The sequence below is a fragment of the Echiichthys vipera genome (assembly GCF_963691815.1).
Source record: "Echiichthys vipera genome assembly, chromosome: 5".
Classification (NCBI taxonomy): domain Eukaryota; kingdom Metazoa; phylum Chordata; class Actinopteri; order Perciformes; family Trachinidae; genus Echiichthys; species Echiichthys vipera.
This window is the reverse complement of record NC_139830.1, coordinates 27258424-27278550: the sequence shown is the minus strand read 5'-3', so window position 1 is coordinate 27278550 and position 20127 is coordinate 27258424. Positions and strand designations below refer to the sequence as shown.

At 42.6% G+C, this 20127-nt stretch overlaps 3 protein-coding genes across 4 annotated transcripts; 1 reads left to right on the top strand and 2 right to left on the bottom strand.

Moving 5' to 3' along the window:
- Positions 1-484: 484 nt before the first annotated feature.
- On the bottom strand, positions 485-4909 carry foxa3 (forkhead box A3). Its single transcript, XM_083914561.1, has 2 exons — positions 4522-4909; positions 485-3221 (listed from the first exon to the last, which is right to left on the bottom strand). Exons 1-2 carry the CDS (start codon positions 4591-4593, stop codon positions 1905-1907), a joined length of 1389 nt encoding a protein of 462 aa, XP_083770687.1. The 5' UTR covers positions 4594-4909; the 3' UTR covers positions 485-1904.
- Positions 4910-10113: 5204 nt separating this feature from the next.
- On the bottom strand, positions 10114-15212 carry irf2bp1 (interferon regulatory factor 2 binding protein 1). 2 transcript variants are annotated; one of them, XR_014593195.1, is made up of 4 exons: positions 13914-15212; positions 13249-13613; positions 12729-12829; positions 10114-11710 (listed from the first exon to the last, which is right to left on the bottom strand). XR_014593195.1 is itself a non-coding variant. In XM_083913516.1 (3 exons), exons 1-2 carry the CDS (start codon positions 14924-14926, stop codon positions 13295-13297), a joined length of 1332 nt encoding a protein of 443 aa, XP_083769642.1. In that variant the 5' UTR covers positions 14927-15212; the 3' UTR covers positions 10114-12829; positions 13249-13294. The 2 variants fall into 2 exon arrangements, 1 of the variants encoding a protein (XP_083769642.1); XM_083913516.1 differs by having other exon boundaries at positions 10114-12829.
- Positions 15213-15417: 205 nt separating this feature from the next.
- Positions 15418-19463, top strand: polr1g (RNA polymerase I subunit G). The gene is made up of 3 exons (XM_083913373.1): positions 15418-15543; positions 16091-16235; positions 18223-19463. The coding sequence occupies exons 1-3, from the start codon at positions 15459-15461 to the stop codon at positions 19019-19021; spliced, it is 1029 nt and encodes a 342-aa protein (XP_083769499.1). The 5' UTR covers positions 15418-15458; the 3' UTR covers positions 19022-19463.
- The last annotated feature ends 664 nt before the right edge of the window (positions 19464-20127 follow it).

Below are 20127 nucleotides of genomic sequence, written 5' to 3'. Positions count from 1 at the left end.
CAGTGTGATCCAGCCGTGTTTAGTCTACCGGTCCTACATGTCACACACCACAGTCATTTGGTCAGGAGCTGTTTCAACAAGACGCTGCTATTCCTGCAGCATCGCCTTGCCAGAAAGGTGAAAAAAGAGTTGTGATTGATTGATTGACCCGGACGAGTGATCTAGAAAAGTATAGAAAATTCTATAGAAAAATTTTTAAATAAAGAAAAAGATTTTTTTTGAAGAATTATTTGCTGCTAAATATGTCTAGGAAAATATAATAAAGCCAGTAGAATGACATCATTTTGATTTTAATATTCTTAAAGCCCTTCCATTTCTTACATCCTGAGAGAGGTGGTCTCTTTCTTAGGTCTTGGAAACAAACTAAGCTTGTGATAACCCACCCCTGATTTACTTTTGACCAGCTCATCGACGACAAACACGTCCGGCATCGTCACTGAAGGAAAAGAAAAACAAATGCACCATTTCTCCCCACATTTTTTGCCTTTTTAATAAGAAAAATGAAACATGAATCATTTAAATCACATTTAAACCGACAGAAATAACAACGAAAAAAACAATATATTATATCAGCACACTTTCAAAGTTTAAAAAGCAACATAGCTTAAATAAAAGACACTTCTCTTGGAAACTAAAATATGCTCCACAAAGGACATGTGACCTGAAACCTCTGCGTCCTCCGCTGTTTATCAGAATAATCCTTCAATAGATCGTCGATACATTGATCTCTTATCAGATCAGTAGTCATTTAAAGAAAAGGCACTTTTTGGACAGCGGTGGTTCTTTGACACCCTTAGACATTAGATACACTGATCCCATTGAGCTGATGCATTGACATTGTAAGGGGTGTTCCTAAGAATTGTTGTAACACACACAAACACACACACTATCAGCCCACCTGGCCAGTGGGAGCTCCATAGTGCAAAGTACTGTATGTAAATCCTCCCATAGTGCATCTCTCCTCCCCTTCACTGTTTTAGTAACTGACTGAACTCCCCCCATGCACCGCATCAGTTGTCTGTTGTTTAAAATGCCGTCGAAAAGCATTTGGTTTTTAATGCTCTCGTATAGGTAACAAAAACATAAACACAACATGTTTTTTTAGTTTTTACCACAGTTACTTTGCCTCGTTCCTTCTGTTTCCTCTGCTCCAGCGAGGACAAAATGGCCTTTTTTCTTCATATTAACCAAAATAACAAACCATTTTTCGAAAGTACAGATTTTGTCAGCTACACTTACATTGATGAATGCCTGTTCTGACAGAAATGAAGGACATAGTGTGAAATGTTGTAACACAAAAAAACTGTCCCACTGCAGTAACACTTGCCTGACGCAGTAACCTGAAACTCGCCCATCATCTCTCCGTCTTTGGATGTAAAAAAACCCTCACATTTTTGTTGCAACAGAGCGCTATACAAGATATATTAAAATTTATTCCCTTCATAAATAAATGCAAATATCATTTTCCCCCCACATTACCTCTATTTACATTTTGTACAAAGCCAGTTTCACCACGTGCAGTGCTCATGTGACGGGCAAAGACAGGATCTGACTTTTGTATTGACTTACACACAGACCAGTCAAACATCTTCATTGTCAGTTAAGACTTCTTATCATTCAGCTACACTTTGCTGTCCTCCATGTAACCCACCAGTCTCCATGTTCAGAGTTGGAAAAAGAAAAAACAAAACTGTTCTTTGGTCCCTCAAACACGGCAGCCATTTTAGATGAGTCTCTACCAAGGCCACTGGACGTGAGCCAAAGAGGGAGAGGGAAAGAAAGAGGAAGATAGAGAGAGCTGGGGTGTCCATTTTAGAAAATGCAGAGAGAAAGAGAAGTCTCCATCTTGGCTCACCTCTAGAGACAGGTGTGTGTTTGTGTTAAGGGGGAAGGGGGGGGGCATATTAGGAGGCGTTGAGCACCGAGCGGCTGTACAGAGTTTGGTAGTAAGCACCTGAGTCCATGGTGGCCGGCCCTGCACTGTCGTAGATCTGCTTGGCTCCCACCGGAGAGCCGCTGGTGTAGCTGTTGTAGGCCATCACCTGATCCTGGTAGGACTTGAGGTCCATCTTCTGCTCATTGGACATGAGGTTGGTGATGGAGAAAGGGTGGTTGAAGTTGTAGTGGGGGTCCAGGGACTTGAGGGCGTCACTCTGTAGGTCCATGTGCTGCTGCATGGTGCTGGGCAGCAGATGGGCACTACCCACTAAAGACTGGGAGTGGAGGAGTGGGTTGGAGGAGCTGGTGGCTGAGAGGGACAAGGAGGACGAGGTGGAGGAGGAGGGAGGCAGGGAGATGGGCGGGCTGTGGAGGTGTGAGGAGGAGAGCGGAGGGCAGTCTAGTGGAACCAGGGAGTTTCGGGGAAGTGGCTGGTCGTCTGAAGACCCTGGGTGGGAGTTGTCTGAGTGGGCGGAGTCAGCTCCCTCTGATCCTCCTGTGGGGCTGTGATCCTCCCCCAGGTGGTCTCCACCGTGGCCTCCTTTCCCCGAGCCCCCCTCCTGGTTCTTGCCTGCTTTCTTCGCCAACTTGTCCTCGATCTTGAAGCGTTTCTGGCGCCTCAGGTAGCAGCCATTCTCAAACATGTTGCCTGACTGTGGGTGCAGAGTCCAGTAAGAGCCTTTTCCCGGTTTGTCCGGCGAGCGAGCCACCTTCACAAAGCAGTCGTTGAAGGAGAGTGAGTGGCGGATGGAATTCTGCCAGCGCTGCTGGTTCTCACGGTAGTAGGGGAACAGCTCCATGATCCACTGGTAGATCTCATTCAGGGTGAGCATCTTGCTGCCGCTCTGCTGGATCGCCATGGTGATGAGGGAAATGTAGGAGTATGGCGGCTTGGCGTGGGTCAGGGAGCGTCGGTAGGGCTTCGGGGGAACCTCCTTGGGCCCGGCCCGGCTCAGGGTGGTTGTGGAGGGATATCCCAGCTGGCTCATGGATTGGCCCATGTTCTGGTAGTGGGACAGTGAGCCCAGGGAGCCTGGAGCAGTGGGGCCCAACTGAGTTAGAGGGCCTGAGCTGAGGGACGAGGCCACAGGGGAGAGGGACATGTGACCTGGCCCCGAGCCCATGGAGGTCAGTGGGGAACTGCTGAGACTGGTGCTCGGGTACGCCATGTTCATGCCTGCAGGGGAGGCAGTGGCCGGATTCAAGTTGATGTAGCTGTTGATGGTGCCCATGGAGCCCATGGAGCCCAGGCCAGAGTTCATGGTGCTGGCAGAGGAATACATCTGGAGGAAAAGAGGAACATAACAACATCTGGTTATTCACAAGATTACACGGTTAAAAAAATATAATAAACTAATCTTGGCCTGTAATTTTTAACATTCAGAAATTAAACTACACAACCGTTTTCTAGTAATAAACTGGCATTCATTTAAATGAGTACACTACAGTGCACTTTTAAATATGAAAGTAAAGCGGGTTGACTCTCCATTTAAGAAGTGACTCCTTATCAATGCACAATGAAGCTCTCAGTGCGCGGAGAGGGCATGGATTTCACATAGCGATGTTAACCTGAAAATGCGTAAAAAGCGCGTCATGGTGCCTCTCGGTTCAGACGGACGCCTCTGCTGCTTCCGTGGAAAAAACAAGCAAACCAAATGTTCACTGTTTAAGCTCAGGTGGAGAAATGTGATTGATATGATTATGTTCTAATTTGTTTGTGTTTGTCAAATATGTATAAATCCGTGTAATGCATTTTGAGGGGTAAAATCTCGAAAGAACTTTGACATGAAGTAAAAGTATTTGATAAAATCCTCGGGGGGACGGAAGGGATCTCGGGCCGCTTACTGGTGGCTGGTTAAATATTATCAGACTCTTTCTTCTCGGTAATTTCATCAGGTCGAGGTGAGGTGAGAACTGAAGTTGCTGATGGAATTAACTCTAATTGAATTAGTGAGAGAAGAAGTCTCTCGACATTTACACCTGAATTCCCCAAACACTTCGGCGACTGCGGGGACACTAAGGAAGAAATCTATTGATGAGCAATAGTTTTTTAATAATATATATATATATTTAGAATGGTATTTAAATTACATTGTTTCAATAATGAAATCAAAAATCGAAGTAATAGTTAATTTGCTTGTGAAAATGATTGTAAGGTTTCTTTTCTTTTTCAATAATACTTGCATAATGTTCTTATTGGGATTTTGTTGTATAATATGTTAAATTATATATTATTATAGACCTGTATATATGTTATATTTATAGCATTTTTCCCCTGGTGGTAATTCTTCTACACCTGTAAAATGTGTCCTAATGTGCGCATTGTTACTCTATTTAAAACATACACATTTTTTATAGCCCCTAAATATTTCCATGAGACCATGAGATTTCAATGCAAAATCTTTATAACATTATTTTAGAATGAAACACAATCCAAGCTGTTTTTCTTTCCTTCTAAAAATGTGCGCAGATTAAATTGTCACTGCCGAAAAAGCCCTCAGACTTATCCCGCTGTTATAAACAGGAGCAAATAAAAACAGTGTGATTCATGTATTGTTATTATTTGAGTGAACGTGTCTTTACCTCACTGGCCTCGCTGTAGAAAGTATTCCACTCTGGTAGATCATGTGCTTCCATCTTCACAGAACTCAACATCCCCAACACAAAGTCTTTGGAGGAGAAAGACTTTTCTATGACCGGAATTCTTTTTTTTTTTTTTTTTAGAAGTGATATCAAAAATAAATATAAAATCCTTCGCAAAGTTGGGAGTTTTTAGGGAAACTCCAAAAACAGAAAGCTGTCTCCTTTTTGTCAATAAAGAGGGAGAAGAATCTCAAGAGTCAAAAATGTGTGAGGAAAAAACCCATCAAAGAGTGATGTGACGCTCTGCTCCTGGGAATAGTAAAGTCAATATTTCTTATTTGTCAGTCATCCATTGTTTCATAACATTATTCTTGTTATGGCTCAGCAGATGTTGAATTCTTCTGGCCCGTTTTTTCTATCCACCGGGGGCCTCGAGACTCGGCGTGCGGCAGGCGGAGGCGTAGTGCGCAAATACAGTAGAGGGACCTGGACGTCCTCCTCTTATAAAGTACCGGCGGGTCCCGCCCCGCACCAGACATTTGAATACCGCGTTGGGATCCAGGAAGGGCCCCGCAAAAAGGCCGATGTGGCCCCCTGGCGTGCTGTATATTGGCCGGCGGCTGCACTGGGGCCACCCGGACGAATGACTGCCCCAATAATCCTTAAATGACAGAGCTGATAGGATTAAAAGACACACACACACACACACACACACACACACACACACACACACACACACACACACACACACACACACACACACACACACACACACACACACACACACACACACACACACACAAATAATTGATAATTAATATGCTCAAACGTTAATTATCAAATAGGTTATGAAATAATGACTCCGTTCTATAAATAGATGAAATAATTTGCCCCACTGATATGCATCCTCTCAACTCAACAAATGATTGTCCAAATTATTGTTTTCTTGCATAATTATTTACTTGAATCATCTTGAGCTTTAGGAAAAAAAATTGACGTTTAAAAAGTGAAATTAGACCACTTCAGCATAGAATAGAATATTAAATGCGTCTATTGGGATGGGGAGTTTTATGACGTGTGTGTGTGTGTGTGTGTGTGCGCGCGTGTGTGTGTGTGTGTGTGTGTGTGTGTTTGTGTGTGTGTGTGTGTGTGTGTGTGTGTGTGTGTGTGTGTGTGTGTGTGTGTGTGTGTGTGTGTGTGCGTGTGTGTGGTGAGGGGCGTGAAAGTCGTTAATTCCTTCGGCTATCACTTCTCTGGGGCCATGGACCTCTTAGCATAACCTGAGGGTTTAATTGTTTATTGTAGCAACCGCCAAACGTTTTTCAGATTCTGAGTTAGTCAAATATTTTCGTAATAGTCATGTAAAAAAAAAATCACGACTATAGAAAAATATTTGACTATCAAAAGAAGAATATCGCAACATCAGAGATCCTTATCAGAAACATTATAGAGCACCAAACGCTCCCAAGTTCCCACCCTTCACAGGCTAATTAAAATGCGACTGTCGCCACATATATGCCACTGCAACACCCCAAAACGCCAGGTCAATAAAGTCAGTATCAAAACATGATGGTAGTCTACTCACAGACACTTAAAGTAATTTAAAGCGTCTTGGGTACGCATGTGCGCAATCTGTGCGTAAATTTGTCGTAAATGCGAGATACCGTCTTCCCTCATTACCTTTTTTAATTTCTGCAAAAGAAGCAATCCGGACCCGACTCCACAGAAATACAATACATAATGCGATCCCGATGAATGTATAGGGCCGGACTTCGGTGCTGTGCAATACACATCGGCCTCGTTGCAGACGGCGGCCTGTGAATGTCAATGCCTCTGCCTAATGGCCAGTCAATGGAGATGTAATTGATGCGCAAGCGGGAGGTCGACGGGATTAGACTGTGAGAAAAGATCCCGGAGAAGTACGAAGTAACAGGAAGGGCAGTCTACGTGAGCGCGCAGATGCACTAACATACTGTATCCAGACGTGTTTAAAAAAAACAGTCAGTGTCGGGCATCAACGGGTTACATTTTACACCTGTATGATGGAGCTCTACTGTCCACCTGATGGTTGTGCCGCCTGCGTGGAAGCTGGGCCCTCTTGTACAGATGATTATTCGCCTTTATTAATCAACCACAGGACGACTTTCTTAATATTTACTACCAGAGTATCAGTATCATATTTCCGCTGCAGCTCTGTCGGTCAGACCCTCTGCAGGCCATCACCTGTAAAGACTGCGATTATCACCTGTTTGCAAAACGCTGTCAGATCGATTAACGCGTGGAATGAGCTGACACCTCCGTGTCTGTAATGATGTAATTAAGCCTGAAAGAGAATGGCTTTTTTCATCTGGGTATTGATTCAGGTTATAGGCCGAGATAAAGCTTAGTGACCTCCAGTTTCTGAACATAAGTTAAACGGAACAATGCAACCACATGTTAAGTCTAGTGTTTGAGAGAGGGACTCTCGTGCTTTAAGGGAAATGCCCACAGAAGTAAGGTAGTTTTGGTTCGGATGTCCATATATCACATGAGAATAAACACGCACTTTTGAGGGCTGCAGCTCAGCCAACGCATTTAATTCTGGTTTATAGGTGAACTTCAGTCAGACAGCAGACAGCAGACTCATTCCTACATCAGCAACATCACTTTACATTAAAAATTCCTCAGAAAGTCTCAAATCTCCAGATACATTCAAGAAAAGATGATTCACTTAAAACTAAGTTTCAACTAGAGATCAGCTTAGTTAAATAATAATTAATGGTTCATATGTGGGGCATTTTTCCAGTGAGCCTGTGAATGTTCTCATTTGTCCGGGTCATTGTTATCCCCAAAGCAAAAGCAGCTGGACTTGGTCATTGGTCTAGGAAGACGTTTCACCTCTCATCAAAGAGGCAGTTCTCATATCCAGAATTTCCAGAACAGCATCACATTCATGTAGATGTGGAAAAATAATTCTCAATATTTCTTTCAGTTCTGTCCAATGTTATCTCTTATTTCCAATAGAGAATAAATGGAGTTGTTGATTTTTAGTATGATAATCATACCGTGTGTGAATATCATGTGTTTGTGGTTGTTATTGTTGCTTGCTGAGGGATGAGCGCTGTACCTCGTCCATGACGCATCAAGCTTTTGCCTCTTAATAAACATCTTTGATTGGTGTGATGCTGCTTTAACATCCCACTCTTTCCCAGCACTCATTTAAGCATATCCTTTCTCTGCGGGCCGATTTTCATTCCAATGGGCCTCGCATCATCCATTAACACCTCTATAATTGGTTTAACAATAGCTGACACTAATGGAGGAAACGACAGATCGGCCCCCCACCTCCTCTCTTCTTCTTCCTTTTCACAATAAAAAAATAAAAACCGCATCTCTGAGAGTTTATCACTTTACTTAAGACCATTTGGTTCCAAGCAGCCTCTGTTCTTGCAGGCAGACTGAGGTGGAGTGTAAGAGCGCCATCTTGTGGCCACCAGACAAGACCTGCAGAAAGTATGGAAGGTTTGCTTGGTTCTGGGAAGTGTTTTGTTGTTGTTGCAAAATTAAACTGAACAGTGTCAAACTTTTACGCAAATTAAAAAGCAAACGCCACTGCATGCTCTCACACTACATGGGTTTAACTTGATGTGAATGTTGAGCCTGGATCCCCAATGATCTGCTGTTGTAAGGTCAAAGCTGCTAAACTGCAGTCAGCTGGATCATGAACCTTAAAAGTTGACCTAATACGGGAACGATTCTGTGTTCCTATCATTCTGGTTTTAAAAAAAGAGCTCCTAAAAGGAAAAAAAAAAATCACCAAGATTAGTGTTCAAACTAAATTTCTGTTGAATAATTACCACTTTTCTATTTCACAATACAATGTACATGATAAATAAAATGAAATCTAATTCAGTATGGAACCAGATGCACTGGCAGAAATATAAATGAAATGTACTTGGAGGGACTTACGCTGATATGCATTATCAGGTGTTAGAACTCAGCCAGGTGTGTGCCTTTCCAAATCCTGTCAAACCAATCCAATTTACCACAGGTGGACTCCAATTCAAGGTGCATATGCATGCAACATCTCATCAAGAGAAAGTTGAGGCACATGAGCTCAATTTCAAGAGGTATATCAAAAGGTGTGTCAGTGTGACATTTCCGTTTTTTCTTTTTAATGCATTTGCAAACATTTCTTAAATGCTGAATTGAATCTTTGGCGTGAGAAGAGAGTCTACAACTCCAATTACAAGGAAGCTGGGACGTTGTGTAAAACGTAAATAAAAACAGAATACAATCATTTGCAAATCCTTTTCAACCTATATTTAATGGAATTCACTACAAAGACAATGTATTCAATGTTAAAACTGAAACTATTGTTTTTTTGCAAATATTCACTCATTTAGAATTTGATGCCTGCAACACATTGTAAAAAAGCTGGGACATCGGCATGTTTACAACTGTTCTTAATCACCTTTCCTTTTAACAACACTCAATAAGCATTTGGGAACTGAGGATTTGTTGAAGCTTTGTATGTGGAAATTCTTTCACATTCTTGCTTGATGTACGACTTCATTTGCTCAACAGTCCGGGGTCTCCGTTGTTGTATTTTGCACTTCATAATGCACCACACATTTTCAATGAGAGACAGGTCTGGACCTCAGGCAGGCCCGCCTGAGTCTAGAACCCTCACTCTTTTACTGTGAAGCCACGCTGTTGTAACACGTGCAGAATGTGTCTTTCTGGAATAAACAGGGACGTCCCTGAAAAAGACGACGCTTGGACGGCAGCATGTGTTGCTCCAAACTGTACCTTTCAGCATTAATGGTGCCTTCACAGATGTGAAAGTTACCCATAATGCCATGAGCACTAACACCCCTACACCATCACAGATGCTGGCTTTTGAACTGTGCGCTGAGAACAATCTGGATGGTCCTTGATTTCCAAAAACAATTGTAATGTGGACTCGTCAGACCATAGCACACTTTTCCACTTTGCGTCAGTCCGTCTCAGATGAGCTCGGGCTCAGAGAAGATGCTCGTGTTTCTGGGTGTTGTTGATATTGTTGATAGAGTTTTCACTTGGACTTGTAGATGTAGCGTCGAACTGTGTTACAATGGTTTTCTGAAGTGTTCCTGAGCCCACATGTTAATATCCTTTACAGAATGGTGTGGGTTTTTAATGCAGTGCCACCTGAGGGATCTAAGGTCACAGGCATTCATTGTTGGTTTTCAGCCTTGCTGCTGCGTGCAGAGATTTCTCCAGATTCTCTGAACCTTTTGATGATTTTATATATAATTATCAGGTCAATCATAGCTATGGTCCTGTGGGAATGGCTGCTGTCACTTTTGCCTTGATGACGAAAAACACAAGATTACAATATCAATCGTCCACTTATGTGTGTGTCAGTATGAAGAATCAACTTAGCTGGATGAGAAATGTTACTATGGATTAATTAAGCAATATTCAAAGATGCGGTTCTAGAAAAGTTTGTAGGTTTGAGGTGAAGTGGTTGTGATCAGTTGCATTTGATGTTTTCCTCATAAACAAGGTATTAAACATGCTTCAATCTCAGTTACAAAAGTCAAGAAGACAGAAGAAGTAGTACAAGTTTCCATCCCATTTATTCCTGGTTTCTTTTTAGTACATGAAGCTGCAATAAAACCAACAGAACTAAAGATGACACCAAAATGAAAAGAAGAGAGGTGAGAGGGGAGACCATATCAAGACAATGAATGGCAGGCCGACTTTACAAAGGCTTCAGATAAAAGCAAAATCCGTCTGATGGACATTAAAGGGAAACAGATTCAGGTTAATTATTGACTAGACAATAAAAAAAGCCATTGCACTACTTCCCCTGAGGTTCCCAGACACACAAACAGACGGTAAACATTTTAGAAAGGCACTTAACAAGGGTTTGCATGATGTATCAGTGCATATTAAACTTAAAACCTAAACTTCTTTCAAGACAACAGACCTGGCCTGTGGGATATTTTCTCAATATAAAAGGCCTAAATAAGTATTTGCTGTATACTATAGACTTTTACTTTATATAATCCCATCAATTCAGTAGACCACATGGGCCTGTAAACTGTAACGGCTTGATGAAGAAAGCCAATTAAGACCTGGCCCCAAAATATACAGCAATATATATATTTTTTCCCATATAACATTTACATCCAGAAACATCAGTTTGGGGATTCCGTTACCTTTGGTTTGACTGTGCTTCTGTACTTACAGGTACAAACTGCACATAAAGAGAGAATCCACCAAAAAACGAGCTACAATGTTGAAATGTGTGACTAATGTTGAATTGTTCAGTTTAAGAGAGTTAAATTCCTGCACATTGTTTTGTTACTGGCAACTACAGTCTGGATTACATGTACATGTTTATGAGAAAAACAAACAAACAAACAATATTAAACCTTTCAGGATTACAGTAGAACATTTCAGTTTTTAGGTGGAATCTCTCTTTCTCACGAAGAAGAAATCATACAACATACGTTTTTAATTATATATTCCAAACTGTTGCATATACTATGACTAAGGATTGCACATACTATTGTAGATCTATACAGTATATAACATTTAACATTCTAATATAAAATATAATCCTAGGCCTATCAATAGATATCTTTTCATATACATTCGGGGTAAAGCGTAGGCTGGGCTGGATCTTGTGTGAAAGCAACATTTAAATACAGTTAATCACAGAGTGTCTGTGGCTGGTCTATGCTTTGACAAATCATTCTACACGCTCTCCTTTCTCGGAGTCAAAGTCAGCTTTATTTAAAGCTAACAAACGCAATGTATTTAAAAAGCAGACACACAGAGAAATGTCACTACTGGCATTCTGTCCACATCTCATGTTGGTTTAGGTGTTTCAGAGATATGTTTGGAGAAAAAAGTCTGTGTGCCAGGTCACAAAACATTTTCATTAAAAACTAATAAATCTGTGCTGTATTTCATATTTAAGGTACACTTTATTCAGCACAGATAATTGATTTAGACCACGCATTGGCAGAGAAAATGGCAGGGTAAACTGCGACTTGTTTAGACTCAGAACAACTTGTATTTTCAACAGTGTGATAAGTGACCTCCTGCTGCACGCTGCCGGTCAAGTTTGTTCATCAGAGAGAAATATACAGAACCATGGCCACTTGATTTCAACATCTGTGTTGGATCTGTCAAAACGAGTTTTTGTGCTTTCCTGTGCAAACACAATATTGAGTGTATTGTTATTATAAAACACTGGACAATGGCTACTTTCTGTAAGTTTGAGAAGGGTAATGTAATTTTTTACAGACAAACAATAAATATCCCTATTTTAGGTATGTTAAACTACCATGAGCAGCTATGATAGCTACTTTTAGCCAATGAAACCAATAATATATTATTGATTCTGTACAGTCAGGCTGTACAGAATGTCTTTTTTTTTTAACATTCAAAGCTTCTATAGAGGTTTCTAAATGTCTGTTGTCATATTTCATGTCATCATATTAAAAAAAATATAATACATTAACCTCAATCACAATTCTCAATTTAAATGAGTTAAAAAATGTTTTAAAGAATATAACTCGTCAGTTTTGTCAACATAAATACATGTAGGCAGCAGTCTAATCCCATATCATAAGAGGCATAAAAAATTATAAAATAACAATGGCGCCCTTAGGCTTATAGCAATATTATGCTACGACAGATAATGGCAATAAAATAAATCAGAACATTTTAAATTAAAGTGGTATTTTGCACTTAAAATCTGAGCCGTCCGGTGTAACTGACGTCTATAGTTTGCAGCTGAAACTCCCCATTGGTTCAGGTGTGTGCCTCCCTTTGTGTGCGGCAAATGGGAGCACAAGCGGATTTCTTTTGACCACAGTGAAAGTTTTTGAAAGGCTAAATGCCAACAAATACAGATTGAAACAGAGTATTTCTTTAGATAAAAACATGTTGGGAATTTTTGGAAATTATTACATTCATCTGTTTTCAATTCATTTACACTTTTGGAATAAACAACGCACTGGATGTTTGAATCAATTCAATCGTACAAAAAAAAAAAAACATGCAGCATTCGAATGTTGATTTACAATTTGAATGTCAACATTATGAATGAAGCTTAGAGGCTTTAACCTATTTGTTACAGCCCTGTATAACAATACATCATAAAGGCAATTTTAGGTCTGATAATGTTGATAGAAGTGGGTGGTGTGAGTAACTGGAGTCAAGACCTGTGCAGTGGAGGTTTCTGAACTGTGGGTCGCTGTGTGGCTTCTCTTCTGGATTTCTCAGAGCTCCATTGCAGACGTCCCTTCTGGTATGTAGTACCACTCTGGAGGGACAAAAAGCAAATTCAAATATAGAACATGAAATCACACAGAGTAACATCCCTCCATATCAAAGCTGTGTGGTCTAGATTGGCCAAATCTAGTAGAACAGAAACATTTCCACACAACATCTTCTTTGTGTGTTTGCAGGCCGGTATATCATTCTGTGCCCCTCCATGCCTCTCTAAATCTGTCTACCTGATACCTGGATGATATACATTTGGGTAATCTAAATAATTGATGTATTTAACAGATAAGTATTCATGAATATTCACATTCAGAACCCAAAGCTGTTTTCAGAGAGAACAGACAAAAATATGATGAATGTATTACTAGAAGATGAAGTAAACTAAGGTGCTTTCCTCTCACAATGCAAAATGCTGTCTGACTTCCTTTACAGGTGGTCAGAAATCTGTGGACCTGCCTGTTGCTGTATTGGTTCTTGGGATTGATTTCCACGGAAATCATCATCACGTCTCTCTCTCTTTCTTGACGGTGACGTCTCCACTGGCAGGTCCAGCTCCACTGGCAGCCCCGCTCCCGACCCCAGATGCAGCTGCGGCCGCGGCTGCAGGTCCAGGCCCGGGCCCGTTCCCGGCTCCAGATGCAGCAGCTGATGCAGCTCCTGCTCCAGCAGTGCCCAGTATGGTGGAGACCTCTCCCTGCATAAAGGCCCAAGGGGGACTGTTGGGAGAATTGTCCAACGGACAGCGATCTCCACTGGGGCAGTACACCTCCCCATCGCCCCGTCGGCTCTGGATATACACTCTGGTGCAGGGGAAGCAGAACCTAAATTTGGTGGAGGTAGAGAAGACGTTATTTCAATTACCAATGAAACATAACCATTAGGGATACCAACAACTAATGATTATTTCAGCAATATCCAATTCTTGAAGTAACTAACTTTTATTCTTTCAGTCTATACAATGTAAAAAACTAATACCAAATGACCAGAGACTACAATGTGTTCTTAAAATGCTTACTTGGTCTGATTTAAAGTCCCTACAGAAAAGTATTTGATTAATGGAAACATAAAGCAACACATTTATTGAGACTATTCGCTATACAATAGCAATAAAAACAACAAACCTATGTCCTGGCACTGATGGACACTGGACAAAGTGTGTGTCTTCCAGCCTCTCATGACACAAGGTGCAGGACAGAGTGTTTCCAGTTGAGTGTGCGTTGCTGGCAGATGCTGATCCTAGCTCAGAAGCACCACTGTGGGGTAACGCTGCAGCTGTGGTGGCCGCCTCTGCTGAGGTGCTGGATCCCAGGGGCTCCACTCCTGACCTCGCGGTTAGGGGACGTGGCTGTCTGGCGGGCGATGAGGCAGGCTTGGGGCTGGTCTGGCTCACACCAGCCAGGGTGGAGGACAAAGAAGGGAGACCTGCACTCTTGCTTGCGCTGCTGCCAGCCACAGCAGTGTGGATCTGTGTCTGTATCTTGGGCTGGCTCTGGGATGAACTGAGCTCTCGCTCCAGCTCCGGAGTGATGAAGGGGGCTATCCCCATCCCTATCCCCAGCTGTCTGCGGCTCATCTCGGCCAGAACCGGGGCATTGAATATCATGGGGTTACTCATGGGGGCTGTCCTTGCGGTCAGACCCGCCGGCATGCCCGCAAGTAGCCCGTGGGGGATCCCAGCAATGCTTTGAGTTACTAGACTGGGAGGGATGGCAGCGCCTAGCATGGGTCTTCGGCTGCCGCTGGGGCTCTGGCGGTTCGCTTCTTGAAGCGGCTGGCCGTCACGGTGCAGCCCGTTGGGCGGCACACGAATAGCTGACACGGTACTTTCTCCTCTTCCTCCCCTGTCAAAGCGGTCCATATGCGGCCTGCCTCCGTCCGCTGCCGCATCTCCTCTGCCTGATGTGCCGTGTTTATTGGGTGAGGGACCAGGTGACCTGACGTTACCGTCCTGCATCCCGTGTGTTCGTTTAAGCTGTCGGGCACTCGCTATAAGGAACTCAATCTGATTCGCTCCCTCGTAGTTCACGCAGCCACGACAAACCACCTCGCTGAAGTCCCACACCACAGTCCACGGCATCTTGGGCAGGTCGCACAGGTAGCACCACTGGCGCCTGGATGAGGAGGGGGACGACATGGCCGGCCAGCCAGCTAACCTGAGCGAGTTCAACGGGCCAGCTAGCTTGCTAAGGTGCTAGCACACGTTAGCTAGGTTAACCTGTTTAGCTTTGACAGGTGCTCGCCCACTCTTAGCGAACGACTTTCTACTTCAACGGGCTTCAAACCGCTTGAGAACAATGTTACACATCCTACGGATATAAAAGTCAATCAAACTTTTGAGTTGTTTTCGCTCTGTTTTTCATATGTTTGTTTTGTTTACCCACTTCGGCCTTCGCTGACTGCTGTCAACTGCTTCCCCGACGGAGGCTGGGACGTTACGCAACATGTCGAAGTGCATTCTGGGCGTTTGAGTCTCTGTACGTGGTTCTGTCAGCGCAAACCAACTCACCGTGTCTGGTTTTGGAACTACAACCAAAACTGGCACGGAAGTGAGGTAATTAAAGGTCAGGGTTCATTTGGTGTCAATACATGTGCGTCCGCCGTAGCCATGCGTTTTGAGGTAGAACACTTTTCATTTTAGCAATTTATGGTTATATGTAAACATAAAAATGCCTAGGGACATATCGTCTTCATCAAGCGAAGACGAAGAGGACAACATTACTACAGAACCACCTGTAAAGCAAAAAGAAACCGGTAAGTTCACACGTGTTGGTTGCACAAAGCTGGTGTTGGTTGGTAACGTTAGATTGGTTAGTTTAGCTTTATGATGTCAGTCCACCCAGAAATACAATGCAGGGTAAGTAAAGAGACAGTTCAGTAGGCTGTGAGTGGATGAGCCCCGGGTTGAGAGGTTCTATGTTTACTCTTTGACTAATTAAAACATTAAAATGATGTGTTAAAGTCTAAATCCAGTTAAGAAAAGAATGCTCTGCATTTATCAAGCCTTGGCTGTGTGTCTTCCAATATTTAAGCCAAGGCTGGATAGCATTATATACATATGTACTAATCTTACTTGTCATTCAAATATCTGTTTTTCATACAATAACTATCTGGCACCATAAACAATATTTAATAAAGTTGGTTCACACACGTTAGATCATAATGAAAGTTAATCCATTAAAATGTGAGCACACACAACTTCTATTCAGATGTTCCTTCTTGGGGCTCTCCTCTGTGTATTTCTCATGCTCTGTGTTATTTATTTAATGAAATGATGAAGGTGTGCTGTTCGGATCCACAGATAAGAAGAACACCAGGTACCAGTGTCCTGCTGACTTTGTGTCTTTCTGCCATAAGCCCTGCAGCAGCACTCTCACAGAGAGTCTGAAGAACAACAAGAATGAGTTATGGCTCATCAAAGCTCCTGCCAGCTTCAGCCCAGAATGGTGGGTACAGTCTTGACACTTTCATCTGTTTCCTTGTGTGTATCTCTCATACATAGTCAGTTTTACAAGGAGGATTTTTGAAATGCATAGGCAGTTTATGACTATATATATTTACTGGGTAGTTAAACCTAAACTTTGCATACATTTCATTTTACTACGTAATCTCTTAAATTGAATAATAAACCTGTTTTGGTGTCAAAACAAAGATATGTTTATAGTTTATCAACCTTTCAGCATTAATTCATAAAGACAATTCTTAATAAAACACTGGTTTATTATCCTGTTATATGATGTCAATACTAAAGACCACAATATCTAAAATAGACTAGGAGTCAGTGTGACTCAGTAATGTCAGTAACATGGTGATGTCTATTTAAAGTTTGCTAATGTTATCTTAAGCTTGCCATCATAAGTTTCTAGTCATACCAGACCAAGTTAGGCTCTGTTAGCAAAATTCCTGGCTGTGTTGAGAGTGTTAGTGGACATACACTCACCAGCCACTTTATTGGGTGGACCCCCTTTTGCCTTCAGAACTGCTTTAATCCTTGTGGCATAGATTCAACAAGGTACTGGAAACATTCCTCACAGAATTTGGTCCATATTGACATGATGGCATCACGCAGTTGCTGCAGATTTGTCAGCTGCACATCCATGATGCAAATCTCCCGTTCCACCACATCCCAAAGGTGCTCTATTGGATTAAGATCTGGTGACTTTGAAGGCCATTTAGGTACAGTGAACTCATTGTCATGTTCAAGAAACCAGTCTGAGATGATTCACACTTTATCTTGCTGGAAGTAGCCCTACACTGTGGTCATAAAGGGCTGGACATGGTCAGCAACAATACTCAGGTAGGCTGTGGCGTTGACACAATGTTCAACTGGTGCTAATGGGCCAAAAGTGTGCCAAGAAAATATCCCCCACACCATTACACCACCACCACCAGCCTGAACCGTTGAAACAAGGCAGGATGGATCCATGCTTTCATGTTGTTGATGCCAAATTCTGAGACTCATCAGACCAGGCAACGTTTTTCCAATCTTCTATTGTCCAATTTAGGTGAGCCTGTGCGAATTGCAGCCTCAGTTTCCTGTTCTTAGCTGACAGGAGTGGCACCCAGTGTGGTCCTCTGCTGCTGTAGCCCATCTGCCTCAAGGTTTGACGTTTTGTGCGTTCAGAGATGCTTTCCTGTATTCCTCGGTTGTAACCTGTGGTTATTTGAGTTACTGTTGCCTTTCTATCAGCTCCAATCAGTCTGGCCATTCTCCTCTGACCTCTGGCATCAACAAGGCATTTGTGCCCTCAGAACTGCCGCTCACTGGATCTTTTCTCTCTTTGGGACCATTCTCTGTAATCCCTAGAGATGGTTGTGTGTGAAAATCCCAGTAGATCAGCAGTTTCTGAAACACTCAGAGCAGCCCGTCTGGCACCAACAACCACGCCACGTTCAAAGTCACTTCAATCACCTTTCTTCCCCGTTCTGATGCTGCTTTGAACTGCAGCAGATCCTCTTCACCATGTCTACATGCCTAAATGCATTGAGTTGCTGCCATGTGATTGGCTGATTAGAAATTTGCGTTAACGAGCAGTTGGACATGTGCACCTAATCAAGTGGCCAGCGAGGGTGTATTGATGGTGTGTAGTTGGCCCGTTCAATTACATTGCAGGCAGGCTGCAGCGCTCTCACTCAATACTGGACCAGTTTGAAAAACTGTTCCTATTAGTAACTTGAGCACAAATTCATGGAAAATTAGAATCCAGCTTAAATAATAGAGACATTCCCCTTCATATTACTACTTGCATGTAGTAACTGACAGTTGGTCAGTTTGTCTGTTGGGTCTGGGCTCCAAGCAGAACTTTCAGAGAGCTTCCTCAAATTCAGTAGCAGTCTGAGAAAATGTTGTTTGGTGTAAACTCCTAAAGCCGTGTAAACTTTTCCTGGCATGCTCTGTGTGAAGGATGCCTAACCTCTTCTCTGTCTGTCCAGTTTCAGGGACATCAAGGTGCCCCTCTCAGGTCTCCAGACCCTGAAGGTTCCTACCACTGCAGACGTTAGCCAGAAGATCTACAGCATCCTGGCGTCCACCCATGGTACCTCAGAGCTCCGCCTGCTCACCAGTGAAAAGCAGTCATCTGATGTCGTGGTATTCGGCCCCAATTTTTCAGGGCGGCTAAATGTCTGTGAGAGCTATGGAGATAGCAGCACCAACCAGGCCCCTCAGGTCATCCCCGCAGCCCCGGCACCATCCATTCCGCCTGGGCTGAAACAGCGATTTCACCCGTTCGGCAGTAAGACCCCCACGCTTACCTGCGTGGCAGAGGATGAGACGGAAGGAGCTGCCTCCTGGCCCTCATCTGCAACTCTCCGCCCCCTGGTAGCCAAGCGGTTTGTCGAAGAAACATGGCAGGAGGAAGAGGAGGTAGAGGAAGGGAGGAAAAAGAAGAAGAAGAAAAAGAAGGAAAAGCTAATAAAGACGGAGCAAGAAGCGGAGGTAGTGGAAGGGGTGAGAGTGAAAGTGGAACCTGTAGCTGAAATTCTGGAAGAAGGGATGACGGAGCTCCCCCTCCAGGTAGGTGAAGTTTTCGAGGAGAAGAGGAAAAAGAAGAAGAAAAAGAAGGACCGGGAACGAGAGGAGGTGGAGGAGGGCGTGGAGCCGCGTGTGAGTGTGAAGGAGGAAGAGGTGACAGTTAAATGTGAACCAATAGACACTTTGTATGGTGATGTAGCGGAGGCTTTGGGAAAGAAGAAGAAAAAGAAGAAGAAAAGCAAAACTGATGACGAGTAGTCTGTCATCACTTTTTTGATATTTAGTTTTGTTTATTTTTTACCTTACGATCCCATCTGGGAGTCATTTTACTACTAATTTACTCCAGTGTGTTGATAAATTGCATAATGCAAGGCTTTCTTTTGCAAGAAAAAGAGCACATCCTGAATCAATTGAACAGTGACATGAATTCTAAAGTAGATCCATCCTGGCGTCTTTCAGGCCAACGTTGCTCTCATTTTAAGCTCAGAAAATGACAGTTTTATCACACGAAGAATGTGTGCAGCCGCAGGCATCTATAAGTACATGGGTAATGAGACGGTAGTGGGGGAACTTCTGCCAGTGTCTGTCAAGTTGTGTCAGATTTAATGGGATTGTGCTCATGCTAACACTGTTGCTGTGTTCACGTACATGTTTACATAACCAGGCCGGTAACGTCGCTGATTTGGCAGCAGGTTCACAAAACCAGAGGTGATTTAAAGACAGAGTAATGGTTCACAGTCACACCATCTTGTTATTGTTCTTTACATGAGTCACATATATTGGAGAACATATGGTGATTAAAGAGTGATTAAAGGAAATGAGAATGAAAAAACGTGGTTGCGTTTTTGTCCTGCAGTGGGCCCGCACAAGTGTTCCAACATTTTCTTCTAGTGCCTTGATGGAGCAGTGACTTCATCCAGAAGGAATGAAATTTGAACTTGTGTTGTAACTCTGAATGCAGCTTTTAAATTGTGCAACAAAAAGAAACTTTACAGATCTTTAGTTTTTCAATGATTTGATGTTATTGTTAAAGGTCATGTCATTGAGGAACGCTTAAAGCTTGCATTTTATAAACTAGAGAATCTTCTGTGAATACATTGTGTTGTAAAATAAAGTTGTTGATAGTAGGTTCAGATTAACTTATTGGAACAAAATTAGCCTGTTAATAAATATCAGATGGACATGTCACCACTTGCGGTGAATGGGAAGTTTCTCCCTTAACACGGATGTAGAAAAAGTTTGAAAGTTGGATGAAATTGTACTTTTTGTTGCACATTAAAATCAGTGAAGTATTTTGTGTTTTGGCCTCCCATTAAATGGGTCCAGAGTTTCATGAGGATCTTTATTATCATTTCAGTGGCTTT